The 14,376-nt window shown below is 35.4% G+C and overlaps 1 protein-coding gene and 1 pseudogene across 3 annotated transcripts in view; one reads left to right on the top strand and one right to left on the bottom strand.

Moving 5' to 3' along the window:
- The window catches only part of SLC39A10 (solute carrier family 39 member 10), a 119,757-nt gene that overhangs the window by 5,183 nt on the left and 100,198 nt on the right, over positions 1-14,376 (bottom strand). For all 3 annotated transcript variants that reach the window (XM_036254482.1, XM_036254480.1, XM_036254481.1), the window contains exons 5-8: positions 11,545-11,733; positions 7,203-7,323; positions 5,616-5,984; positions 4,343-4,423 (exon numbers count right to left, since the gene is read on the bottom strand). In XM_036254482.1, coding sequence (XP_036110375.1) covers positions 4,343-4,423; positions 5,616-5,984; positions 7,203-7,323; positions 11,545-11,733 — 760 coding nt within the window. The remainder of the gene's footprint in view (positions 1-4,342; positions 4,424-5,615; positions 5,985-7,202; positions 7,324-11,544; positions 11,734-14,376) is intronic.
- LOC118625515 lies at positions 12,779-13,759 on the top strand (annotated as a pseudogene).

Raw genomic sequence — 14,376 nt, forward strand, 5'->3', positions numbered from 1 at the left:
TAAGTAATATTTCATAGATGAACAGGAGTTTATTAACCCATTCATCAACTAAAGGGCACTTAGGTTGTTTCAAGGTTTTGGCAATTATGAATAAGCCACTGTACATATTCATAAGTTTTTGTGTCAACATAAATTTTTATTTATCTTGTGTAGATACCTATGAGTAGGATTTCTGGGTCATATACTAAGTGTATTTTTAACCTTCTACGTAACTGCAATCCCACCAAGCACTTTACAAGAGTTCTGGTTGTTTCACATCCTTTCCAGCCCATGACATTTCCAGCCCATGACATATCCAGCACCTGAAATCTCTTGTGTGTGTTATCTATACGACTTCTTTAGTGAAATGCCTGTTCAAGTCTTTTGCCCAAATTTTTGTTGAGATGTTTTCTTATTATTAATTTGAGAGGTCTTTAAATATCCCCAAAGTCTTTTATCAGATCTATTTTCCAAATATTTTTTTCTGAGTCTATGACTTGTCTTCTCATTTTGTGTCTTTTTTTTTTTTTTTTTATCCTCATCCGAGGACATTTTTCCATTTTTTGTACAGACAGAGTGGGAGGGAGGGATAGGAAGAGAGAGAGAGGGAAACATCAATGTGAAAGGGCCACATCGAGTGGCTGCCACCCGCACGACCAACCAGGGCCGGGGACAAACTGCAACCGAGGTACATGCCCTTAGCAGGAACCGAACCCGGGTCTCTCCGGACCGCAGGCGGACGCTCTAACCGCTGAGCCAAACCGGCCAGGGCTTGTGTCTTTGGTATAGAGTTTTTAATTTTTATGAAGTCCATTTTATTACTTTTTTCCTCAATGGATCATTCTTTTGGTGTAGTATCTAGGAATAATTTGCCTACTCCAAGAACACAAAGATTTTCTTATACGTGAGGACTCTATACTCTCTGTTCCACTGATCTGTGTGTCTATTCTTTCACCAATATGATTACTATGTTTCTGCAATAAATCTTAAAATCAACTTTGTTTCCCTTTCTCAAAATTCTCAGGTTATTCAAATTCCTTAGCCTTTCCATATATAATTTTGTAAAATCTCATTTGTCTCCAAAAATGCCTGCTGAGACTTTGAATGGTAATGCAGTGACTCTATAGAAAGAATTAGCATTTTAAAAAACAATGCTGAGTCCTCTAGGCCCTGGCCAGTGTGGCTTAGTTAGTTGAGCATATCCCATCATCCTGTGTACCAAGGTTCAATCTCCAATCAAGGCACATGATCCCCGGTAGGGGGCATGCAGGAGGCAGTTGACTGATGTGATAGATGTTTCTCTCTCTCCCTTTCTCTCTAAAGTAAATAAAAACATATTAAAAAAAATACTATATCTTTTGGTCCATAAACCTAGTTTATCTCCTCATTTAAATTTCTATTGATTTCTTTTGTTGGTGATTTGTAGTTTTCAGCATATAGATTCTCTGTATATTTTGTTAAATTTTACCATTTCATGTTTTTTTCTTTGGCTATAAACAGTACTTCTGAAAAATTTCAATTTCCAATTGTTCACAAGTATATAGCAGTACAAATAATTTTCATATAATGATTCTATTTCATGATTAATTATTTCATTTAAAAATCTATCTTAGTCTTATCTTAGGTTATGCTAAATTCTTAGTTGTCTGCATAGTTTTCTCCTTTTTCTCAATAAGAACCTGTAAAAACATTTAAAAAATAAATCAAAGGAATATTCACAGTTGGGATTTACAATGACTAAGCAAATCTATTCATCTTTTGATAAATCAGTATTCTTTCCTTTCTGTTGACAAAGAATATCATCACAACAACAAATGAGGTGTGCCTTGCTATAGTTATGCTAACATCTGCTAATAAATATTAAGCTTTTTAAAAACAAGTATATATTTTAAGGTTCTATTTTTGCCTTAAATAATGCATTTGTATAACATAGGTATAAATCTATAAAGTGAATGTTCAATATTTCCTGGACAATTTTTAGCATATTATAGAATAATTATTTTGAATGTCTATTTAATCTTTAATACATATGAGATGGAAGGCAAAAAAAGGGGGGGGGGACACAGTATTATAGCCTCTCTGAGCTGAATCTGTGGCTAATTTACCAAAATATTATTTCCTTGAAACATATTAGTCAATATCAAGAAGAGTTTGGATTATCTACCTTTCCAGATTATTCCAACCTCATTCCTCTTTATATGTTCTTACATAAATTTTCTTATAAATTATTTTCCAAATGTTTATACAGCTTCTATTGAAAGGGTAGAAAAAAGTGGAGAGAATACAAAAGAGTAATATTGCAACTTACTTAAATTTAAATACACAAGTTTTGCAAAAACAGAAGAGTAGCAATAATTCAAATAATTTCATTCATTACCACACCTGAGCAAACATGAAATGAGATTATATGGACTTTCCATTTCCTCAGATGGTTTCCATTTCTGTATGCCTCTCAGAGTGAACATTATGAACTAGATGTTGTAAGTTTTACAAGTACAGGTTTTCTATAGCACATTCCTAAGCACAAACAAACCCCTTTCCTGGTACACCATTAGAGAAACAGAGATCTGCTCAGAAGAAAATTGAACCTTGGAATTACTAAGGGTCAGTCTCCAACCACTGCAATGTAATTTAAATACACGTTTTCCCTCTTGGGGTATGACTTTAGTATGGAAATCTCAAAATAATTTTAAGAATTCATAATCAGAAATTTAACTAGGGCAAAAAAAGGTTTTAGATCAAGTAAATTATCCTGGAATGTGATGTATTATGCTGTATTATCAACCTGTGAAGTCGGGAGAGTATTTCTCCCCATCTACCTGTCACTCTTCTATCTCAGCCTCTGGGGACTGATTTTCCCCTTGATTTAAGTTCTGAGAAAGAAGCTTCTGTGCCTCTCTCTATATTTTGTTCCTCTCCAGGTAAGAACGAACAATAGAATCAGAGTAGAGACATTCATCTGGCCCTGTTTTACCAAAGTGCCCCATTACAGGGCCTGGAAGGCAAAAATTAGGCTCCGCCATGTCTGTTTTTTTAAACTTCCTTTAGTTATAGTCCACTATAGGCAGACCACTTCCTACCTTTTTGATAAATACAAGGGCCAAAGTTTTTTCTGTCACCTCAGGAAAGGAAGATGGGTACTTTCTTTATGTTCTTTCTTTCCTAGGAGCCTAGGCAGCTAGAATACGGGGTAGTTTATGTCAAATTATTACTAGGCACAGGGGGAAAATACGCCTCTTCATAAGGTCTCACTCCTTTCCTTCTGACAAAGTTCATTTACATGTACGAAGGGACTGATGTTTCCTCTCACGGCAATAGTAACATCTCAATCTCTGGTTTGTGGGGTAAAAGAGGAAGCGATCTGGGGTCTGAACGTGAGGAGTCCTGGCCAAAGCCGAGCAGAACTCGATAATCCAGCTTTGGCTACAGCTCTGCACTGAGTATCTAGGGCTTACCTAGCATGCACTGCATTTGTTTTACATGTGGCTCTCATTCCGTGTGTGTCACTCCTGAGACAAGAAACTACAGACAGAAAATTCTGTGCCCACATGGATCCTGGGGGGTTAGGGCAATTCAATAAAACCAGAGCAAACCATGAAGTAGCTTGACATACTCCAATGAAGGTAGTGGGTGGACAGGAAGGGAAGCTGAGGTTTCCCTAGCATGAATACAGTCACACAGCCAGATAAATGTAAGAAAAACGTTAAGAACTTCTTTGGATATTCAAAAGATGAAGTCAGTTCTTTTTCTTTCAAATTAATGTCATTTCCACATCTCTCAGCTATTTTCAATATGAATGCATGTTCAAAATTTTTATTTGTTTTTCAAGTTATAGAAGAAAACCAAAATATTTGAAGGGAAACTAGAAATTCATTGGTAGATCAATAAATACCAACTAAAACAACAAAGAAATATCATTTTTCTGTTCCTGGGTATACACCCAAAAGGTGTCCTCACAGGGTCTGTGAGCAACAAGTCTACAGATGTTCAACACACCATTATGTGTGGTGGCAAGAAATTAAAGGTCATGTGGTGTGTCTAATACTAGGTACTAAATATGCAAAATGTAGTAAATGCAACACCTCTGAGCACTGGGCAGAAGCTACGTATTAAAATAACTCATGGTAACCTGGATGGAATTTAAAAACAATGATTAGTAACATAAGGAAAAAAAGAATGGGATATAACATACTCTTGTACACATTTTTAGGAGCATATCACAAAAATTATACAGTATGAAAATAATGAAACTATGCTTGCCATAAACCACTATTTAATTTTTGACACTTCTAAATTGTGGATGCATTTATAATTGAAGTCTTAGATTTGCTAGAATGTGGTAAAATTTTAAAGGTTATCTTACCTAATTCATGTGGCAGTTCATGACAGAAGACAGCAATGGAAGTACTGATTCCTCCCGTCAGTCCAGCACTGAAAGCTGCTCCTGGGGTGAGGGAGGGGAAAAATAGTAAGTCATGTTTATCGATCTTATTTTTCCATTGTCATGACAGGTGCAGACTCTTTTGCCTATCTAAACTAATTTCATAATATATGAGTGACCGACTTACCTTAAAACTATGGTTTTTGAATACATAGTGAGATTCAACAAGCATTGACAACCAGAAGAAGAGCTCCTCAGTGAAAGAAATATTCCCTATTGAATTAAAATTTCTAGTAGTGTAGCCTTTTCACTCACTAATAGCTTGGAAGCAGTAATGGTTTTCAGTATTTCAATCTCTGAGTAGCAGTCTGATATTCAATTTTAACCCATATAAGTTCATTTATAGACAATTAAATAGCTAGTATCCTTGTCCAAATTTTTCTGGGTCTAGAGCACAAAAGGTACAAGTAAGTATTTGTCTGATGGTGTTAAGACCGAGATCAGAGGTATAAATGCATCTAATTCTACCAGTAAAATCTAACTGTAGTAAAAACAAAACAAAACATCTAATTCTACTAGTAAAACATTGACAGCCACTGTGGATTCAAAAATATCGTCTCTCCTTTCTGAAAGATACCAAAGCCTATTTCTGAGTAGCTATTTAATAGAGTCTGGATTTCAAAAAAAAATGATGTAATAATCATGTCTTTCTAAACTGGCACTATCAATTTACATTAGCATGATTCTAATATATTTGAATCTGGTACAATGGATTTTTAAATATAAAACTTTTTTTTCACCTTTTTAGATGTAAAAATATTACAATTAATTTGTTCTCATTTGGGCATATGTGAATGTATTTGAAAATATAAGGTTAAGGTAACTTTTTCAATATGGTAACAATGTCTTGAATAAAATTATTAAAGAAGTATAATTCTAATAAATTTCATTTAAAAAGTTTACACACATACAAAAATAAAGATACTAGTATGAATCACAAAAAAGAAGCATATTATAGACACCTGTTTACATGTTCAAAAAATATCTGAAATTATACCTTTATGTCCCCAATTAAATTCATCAAACATATTAACATAGTCTTTAGAAAAAACCAAATGACAGGAGTAATATATAATAGTATTTGTTAAGCTCCAGATTTTAATCTTATATAGTATAGTTTACAAGATTAGTACTGAAAGAGTGGAAAACGGTCTTAAAGAACAACACACTAGAACAAAGTTTCTGGTGAACTTACCAATGGCTAACCCATCACTGAAGTTGTGGATGCCATCCCCCATGATTACCATCCAAGCTATATTAGCTATTCCTGTTTCTTTCAGATCTGACCCAGAATGACAGGGACCGTGTGAGTGATGAGAATGTTTGTGGTGCCACTGATGATTATGTTTTCTCAGCACAGTTTTATTCTCGTCATGGTGGTTATGTGTAGCAGCATGGAGATCATGCTCATCAATGGTATGGAATCCATCACTGTGAGAATGGTCCATGATTTTCTCCTCTTCTACACAAAGATAATTTTTAGGAGGGGATTCTTGTTGGCCTTCTAAATCTGTCAGTTCAGTTTCATTAAGTCGATCTTCAGAAACAACCGAGTCATCAGTTCCTATATTTATAATAGTAAATAAGCAAGTAAATAAATGCATATTTGCTCATTTAAACCCAGGCAGATTAGCATTGTAATGAACATTTCTTAAGTGAATGTCTTTTAAAATTCACTAAATAAGTATATAAAAACAAATAAAATAAATATGTGTGAGCACACACACAAAACTGGGGTTCTGAGGGTCCAAAAGGTGCACCAGATGATGGAGAAAACTGAAAGCAATAGCAAGCAAAGTGAGGAGAAAGGCTGAAGATATTGGGGAACTTAAGGAGTACATCATGAACAGCTGATGAAAATCAAAGGTTGAAAAGTTACTGTAGCATTTATAGGTAATAAAATGCATCCCTAACTTTTCAGAGAAAGAATCAACCTTCGTTTACTCACTGTAATCCTCTTATCATGTGAGAAAACACAAATTTAAATAATTTACATCTTTCAATGTTCCACCTATCTGACAATACTACTCAGATCATTACTAGAATGAAGTTCAGAAATTCATATAAATAAAATCTGTTTTTTTTGTTTGTTTGTTTGTTTTTAAATTGAGGTTAGCCTCTTACCTAGTTTTCAAAAGCTATTTATTATGTGACAAAGATACTAATACTTTCAAAATTGTATTTTGGGACAGAGTCTACAGTTAGAGTCTAGGTCACCTCTTTTCTGCAGAAAATCATTGGTACACTCAGGGGAAATATTAGATTTAATTTTTTTATGTTTCCCTAAAAACTGTAAGCTACCATATTACATCTATCAGGCAACGGACTAGATGGATGGATGAGCAGAGACTCTAAGTGCAGAGACTGCTCTCCTTTCATTACAAAGGCTGACTCTCCTTTTTCCACAGGAAACCCTCACATGTGGAGGGCACAAAGATCCTGCATTGCCAAGAAATAACATTTGCACTAATCTTCCACTTATAAAGTCTTTTTGTTTGTTTCATTCTTTGTTTTTCTGTAAAGTAAAAGTACAGTATGGCTTTTTTTGCCCTGTAATATAATTAATCGGACCCACATTCCAGTTTAAATAAAGCTGAAATGAACTAAAAACTAACAAAAGCACTCGCAATTAAGATACACTCGCAATTAAGAAAATTCAAGTTAGAAACTAAAATTAAGAAAGCCACAAAGACAAGAAATTTCAAACAACACAGACACAGTTTAGAAGCGATATTTCAATTGTTATGTTTTAAGTTTCTTTTTAGTCAGAACTGTTGTCTACCGGCAAGAGGCTTGAGCTGAAGCCAGTCAGCGTCTGGTGTATTATTTAACTTGTGATCTGAAAGCTTCCTTCCAATATTTGATTCTTCTGTGCTCTGCTTCATAAACCATTTCTGTTTCCCCTGGGGGAAAAAAAATCTGGTATTAGTATCAAAGCTGCAACCACAATTAGCAACATTATTCACTTATTAATATCTATGGGGATAATTGGTGGTAACTCTATACATAATTTAGTAAAGAAATGAGAAGAAAATTTCAGAAGTTAATCGAGGGTTTAACCAAATGAAAAATCCAACTGTATTTGTATGTTGGTATTTTTTTGAATAATCAACTAAATGGTTCAAATTCATCTAACTCAAAGTTTTAAAAAATAGGATGCACAATACTATATTATATGCAACCCAAATGAAGTGTGTGAAATAAGTAATCTCTCTTATCTAAGTGAATGGGAATAGGAAGTTCCAAAAACGAATGCATATTCCTTTGAATTTTATTCTGTGATTAATGCAATCGCACATTTCCTTATTTGTGACATAATGAAGAGTCAAACGAGTTAAAACACCAAGTTTGCAGTTAATTTCTATAAGACTTTGTTAAATTTATTAAACATAATACTCGTTTGTAAAATGAAAATGATAGATTATGAGGATCAAATGAGGCGATGTATGAAAATGACCTATAAGTAATTGACCTAAGCTTTGCAATAAAGACAAGTTTTGTTTCTCATCTCATCTGTCCTCAATTACTCATAAATTCTAATTATTATATTTATTGTTTAGGTTTGAATTTTCCTATCGTATCTCTTAATAGTCTGCTTTCTTCTTTTATCAATGTAACTACCACTGGCAACTCTTCCAACTTGAAGTTCTACTTCTAATCTATGTTAACGTAAGAGAACAAACAATACAGAATGCTAAAGAACAGTGTGAAAGTAAAAAACAGTATTCTCTGGGAGACGCTTACTGACTGGCAGAGCATTTTCTTGTAGTTGGTTTTGCTCACAGGCTGTAAAGTATGTATCAGACGTTTAAGTCTTCTAACTGCTGCATTAAAGTAAGGCCTGCTATGGCTAGATGAGTGTGTAATTGAGTTCTCTGAGATTGCCACCCTCAATTTCTTGCCTCCCTGTCTGAGCATTCTTCTCCACCCATAAGAACATACAGTGTATTCCCCTGCCCCTGAATTTTGGCTGACCGTTTGACTTGCCTTCACCAACGGAATGCACTAGAAGTGATGCTGTGCCAATTCTGGAACTAGTCTGAAAGAGGCCTGGCACGTTTTGCTTCTGCTCAGAGAAACCAGCCACTATGTCATGAAGAAGCCCAGTCTAGACTTTGATGACAGGCCATGCGTGTGGGGGAGAATCAAGATGTAGACATACAGACTTAGAATGAAACAATCTAGGAACTTCAGCCCTGCCCTGCCTGGGCCAACTGAGTTTGAATGTAGAAGCAGGTGACTCTAGCTGACACCAAGTAAAGCAAAAATCCTGCCCAGAGGAATCTTGCCTAAATTCCTGACAGAATTAAGAGAAATAATAAATTTTTGATACAGGCCATTAAGTTTTGGGTTGTCCTGCTTCACAGCAATAAATAACAGAAACTGGGGAAACAGAAAATGTTCAAAAGAAAATAATATGGAGACATCCTAAAGAGAAGAGAAGAAACAACAGTCATGAGTCAATGAAGAGGAAAAACTAAAGGAAGAAGGAGGAGCCAACAACGGTGCAAGAGTCAATGAGAGGGATACAGAAAGTAAATAAAATGTGAACACCAGCCAGGATTCTGCTCGACTGTTTTGATTCTGACTGTCCACTTACCTAAAAAGTTGCCAAATCATTACCCTCAAAGCCTCAGTCCTACTGAAACCATCATCTGGTGTATTATTTAATGTATGCTCTGAAAGCTTCCTTCCAATAGTTGATTTTTCTATGAGACAATGTTCTATTCAAGTATCACTAATCTCCTTTCTTAAAAAAAAAAGTCTATACTTTTTCATCTGAGATTACTTTGTTGTCCTGTTTATCATAAAGGACATGCACTGGCTTATCTGCCTAGATTCCTTTCTTTGATTTGCTTGAAAAATTCCTCATTACTAGATCTGCAAAACACCTCTGCCAAGATATCCCTTCAGTTTTTTATTTCCTACAATTTCAAATTTACAAAATAGCTGCCATATATTTTGGACTCTGTTTTCCTACATTAGTTTACTTTACAAAAATAAATGTGTTTCATTTGCCAGTAAATTTAGGTTCAAAATAAGATCGAGATTAATTTATAAAAAAAGAAAATTTATTTATTTTGAACTTATTTGTAAAGTATACAGTCCCTAAAAATTACACATATTGAATATTTAATATCTGCTGCTTTAATGTTAGTAAGTATACACAACTGAAAAAAATCTGGGCTTCATGGTAATTCCAAGACTCCTTTATATAGTTTGTAAACTATATAGTATACAATTGTGTTCTCAATTAGGTATTCACAGAGATGGACTCTAAATTCTTGTATTTCTTACATCTAATCAAATATCAAGTCTTCTTGTTGATTCTTTCATTTTAACAGTCCTCTTAATCACCTCTTCCCCATTCCTCATGCCATGACTTTGGTGCGAGCCCACATCACCTCTCTTCTGAATAACTTGACAGTCATCTCCTTCGCTGACTCCCCCTCTGGCCACTCTTACCTTGGCATCCTTCCCACAATTCCATTCTTCACCCATCCACATGACCTTCCATAACCCTTCCAAACCCAAATGCTGTTAAATCTCTTACTTTTCTATAAGTTGATCCTTCCCATTCCTCAGAGAGCTCTTCCCTTGCATACCATCTCAATCACCTCTCCTTTGGAGGCAATGAAATATGATGTTGTCCGCACTAAACTATGGCCATTAAAATTAAATACACTACTTGGAATACGACATAAAAATAAAAATGAGAAGATTTATTTCTAATAGATTTAGATAGCAACTGGAAATCATGTGGAATGAATCACAGTTTCACAGCTAGTTTGTGGCTGAGCAAGAACTAGAATCACTCCCCTTGAATCCCACTTCAGAGCGCTATTATAAATGATTCCTTCTGTCTCGAGGAGATATATACAAAACATATACACATACCAAAAAATATATCCATAAAAATAGTATAGAAGTTGTATCATAAGTGTGGACTATATATATTCTGATCATGACTATCCAATGTTCTTCAGGGGGGAAAAAGATTTATTTTTTGAATATTTATAGTTAACTAACAAAATGTAATAAGAATCTTTAACCCTTTTTTGTAGAAAGCTTCCTAAAAATGTTCTGTAAAATTGTATAAGATTTACTTATACTGAAGATAATCAGCATCAGTATCACAAACATGTTAGTGAGATATATTCAAGATAGAGCTTTATATCCACACTAAATCAATGTGAACAGGGAGGGGTGTAATCATGGTGAATGGTAGTAGCCCTGAACTTAACCTTCTTGGGAGAGAAATTCTTTTTTTTTTTTAATCATCACCTGAGGAGATTTTTGCATTTATCTTCAGATAGAGCGGGAGGGAGTGAGAGAGAAAGAGATTGAGAGAGAAACATCGAAGTAAGAGAGACACATTGACTGGTAGCCACCTACATGACCTCCTCAGGGCCGGGGACAAACTGCAACCGAGGTACGTGCCCTTAGTAGAAACTGAACCCAGGACACTCTGGTCCGCAGGCTGACGCTCTAACCGCTGAGCCAAACCGGCCAGGGCATGGGGGAGAAATTCTTTCAGATATTTGTGTTACTCTCATAAATGTGACATGAAACACAGTTCATGACAAGCAGGGTTTGATCAACAGTCCAAGTATCATCTCCCAAATGGTCTATCACTCTTGCAAAGAAACATCATTTCTTTCATGTCATCACATTTTCTTCCTACAAAGCCCCCGAATCTAAATTCTTGTCCCCTCTAGTACTTCTACCATGGGCAAGGCTTTCCTGATAAAGAAGTATGTTGTTTGAAAACATTCTCATTAAAATATAGAACAATAAAAGCCACTTATACTTAAAATAGTACCTATGAAGACTGATGAAACTTGCTTCTATTTATATATTTTTGCATTTTTATAAGCATAAATTGACCAATAGCTTTTCCATCCTTTTTAAGTCAATGAGACACAAATTATCTGAGACTGAGACTGCTATCTTGACTCTAAATACCAAAATAAATGACATTTATTATTGTGAAGATAAGCGATTAAAAGACAGATTTAATACACATTAACGGCACTATAATTAAGCATATGGCCAGAAAATGACGGTCTTTGTTTTGAGTTTTACATCCCAGAAAATGAAAGAAACAGTTAAAAAGTACTTACTCTTTGCTGTTTGTAGTGCTTAAACATTCTAAGGCAGTGTTCAATGATAAATAATAAGTAAATGCCTCCTAGAGCGACAAGTCCTTTCAATACAGCATCATATTCTTCTAAAAACTTCTTAGATTCGTGTCCATGAGAATGTCCATGCCCGTGTGCATGTTGATGACTGTGATCATGTCCACCCTGAGACTGTTATTAAGAAGAAAAAAAACTTCTAAACAAGTAGTTAAAATGCTATTTTAAATTCTGAGATTATAATCTCCTAGAGCATACAGAAAAAATATTTTTAATTTTTAAAGTGCTCCCTAAATATTATCTCACTTAAATATAAGTAGTCTTCCATTTAATTTTGCTATACTTAGTAGCTTGGAAAGTACTACATTTCATGGTAACTCTAAAACAAAGACCACAAACACAAATGCTGATAGGGGTTAAGATATATACTACAGTGTAAGAACCAAATCAGCAGTGAGATCATAGGGAATGATGGGTTCTTTGTAAATTTTAGTGAATATGACCCAGATAAAGACCTAATATTTAGTAAAAAATAAAACAAACAAATTCACCAGCAGGTAAGTGATCACTTGTGACTCCTTGTAATCTTACTTTTTCTTAAACTGATTATACAAAAGTGTACATTGGCATATGTGCTTAATTTTCTATATTTTAAAACTTTAGCAAAAATAAATGTATGTGTGGAAATAAAATAATACTTCATTGTGAAAGGTACAGGTTTCAAAATATTAATCTTATAGAACTTTACATTTGAGAAATATTCTTAAGTATTTTCCTTGCTTATAACAATTTGTATTCTTTCTCCATTTGCTAGTGGTCAACGGAAAAGGTTTCTAAACCTCTCAAAGGAGGTAAGACCATTAAAAAATTAGCTTTATTTAATTAACATTTAAGAAAAGAATAAGTTAAACAGCCGTTAAACTTTGTTCTAACTTCAACTGTTCTTATTAGGCCCAGTTCTAAAACAGACTGTGGCTTTCCTGATGGCTGGCAGAAAGGGCAAGCAAGGGGTGGGAATAAAGGGGAAAATAAGTAAATAACATAAAATAAATAAATTTTTATATTAAATTTTAAGACTAATTTTTTTTCTTGTTAATCCTCACTGGAGGATATTTTTTCCATTGATTTTCAGGAAGGGAGGGACAGAGGAGGAGAGAGAGAAACACTGATGTGAAACACACCCATTGGTTACCTCCTGCATGCGCCCCAACTGGGGTGCATGGCTACCAGGTACATGCCCTTAACTGGGAATCAAACCTTGGACCCTTAGGTTCAAGGGCTGATGCTCTAACCACTGAGAACACTGGCCAGGGCAAAATTAATTTTTTTTAATGTTTTTGTTTATTTATTTTGAGAGAGATAAAAACATTGATGTAAGAGAGATACATGCGTGGCTGCTTTCTGCACACCCCCTACTGGGGATCGAGCCCACAACCCAGGCATGTGCCCTGAGCAAGAATCCAACAGGGACCTCTCAGTCCATGGGAAAATGCTCAATCCACACTGGCCAGGCAAGATTAATTTTTTAAAAAGACAATGCCATACACTGTTCTAGATACTAGATCTGGAATTCTCAACCAACAATGCAGGAGAGAAGAAGTACACACAACATACAAGAACAACTCTGTCTCCTACATACTCCAGAAGGGAGGTAGTGAGAATATTAAAAAACAAAACAAAAATCAAACCTGTAATATTACATTTGGAATTAAAAAGCCACACTATTGCTCTTTCCCTGTTGCGGAAGAGTTGCGCAAAAGCAGAGGCTTGGGCATGTTCAAGATTGGGCTCTACCCATAACCCACCACCGTGGCCAGAAAGGCATTGACGCTGGAGGTGTAATGGATGTTAATATTGCTTTAACAGAGGTTAAAGCAGTGGCCCAGCACGATGGCCCAGCACTTGGAATTCGCAAAGTTGCCAAAGCCTTAGCCAAGTGCCAAGCCCACCTTGTGTGCTTGCATCCAACTGTGATGAGCCTATGTAGGTCACGTTGGTGGAGGCCCTTTGTGCTAAACCCAGATCAACTTAATTAAGGTTAACCTAAAAGAAACTAGGGGAATGGGTAGGACTCTGCAAAATCGACAGAGAGAGAAAACTCAGGCAAGTGGTTGGCTGCAGTTGTGCTGTGGTTAAGGACTATTGCAAAGAATCTCAGGCAAAGGATGTCATCGAGGAGTACTTCAAATGCAAGAAATGAACAAATAAATTTGGCTTTTGTTTCTCCCAAAAAAGCCCAACTATTTTCATAATGTGACATAAAAACAATAATAGACCAAATACTCTTAACTGGCAACAGATTTTAAAAGGTATAATCAAGGCACAAGGAATATGGGCTTACGATCATACCATTTGAAGTATAACCAAATGTTAGAAAACAAAAGGTATGCCAGGTGAAAAGATAAATGGCCAAGTATGTGAAGAGCTACATGCCTATAACAGCTAACTGAATAGGACTTCCTATTCCTGCTCAAAGAAAGATGTCTGTGGCACACTGGTTATATGCATGATCATTTAAGATCTCTCATACATTTCTTGTAAAGGCTTTCTTGATATACAGATAAAAAGATATAATCACTCATTGATTTCTTTTTATTATCCTCACACAAGGACATTTTTCCATTTTTTTGTTCACATAAAGTGGGAGGAAGAGAGGAAGAGAGAGAAACATCAACATGAAAGGGACACATCCAAAGGCTGCCACCTGCACGACCCAACCAGGGTCAGGGACAAACTGCAACCGAGGTATGTGCCTTTAGCGGGAACTGAACCCGGGTCTCTCTGGACTGCAGGCCGATGTTCTAACTGCTGAACAAA

Source organism: Molossus molossus, unplaced genomic scaffold (genome assembly GCF_014108415.1).
Source record: "Molossus molossus isolate mMolMol1 unplaced genomic scaffold, mMolMol1.p scaffold_m16_p_11, whole genome shotgun sequence".
Taxonomy (NCBI): domain Eukaryota; kingdom Metazoa; phylum Chordata; class Mammalia; order Chiroptera; family Molossidae; genus Molossus; species Molossus molossus.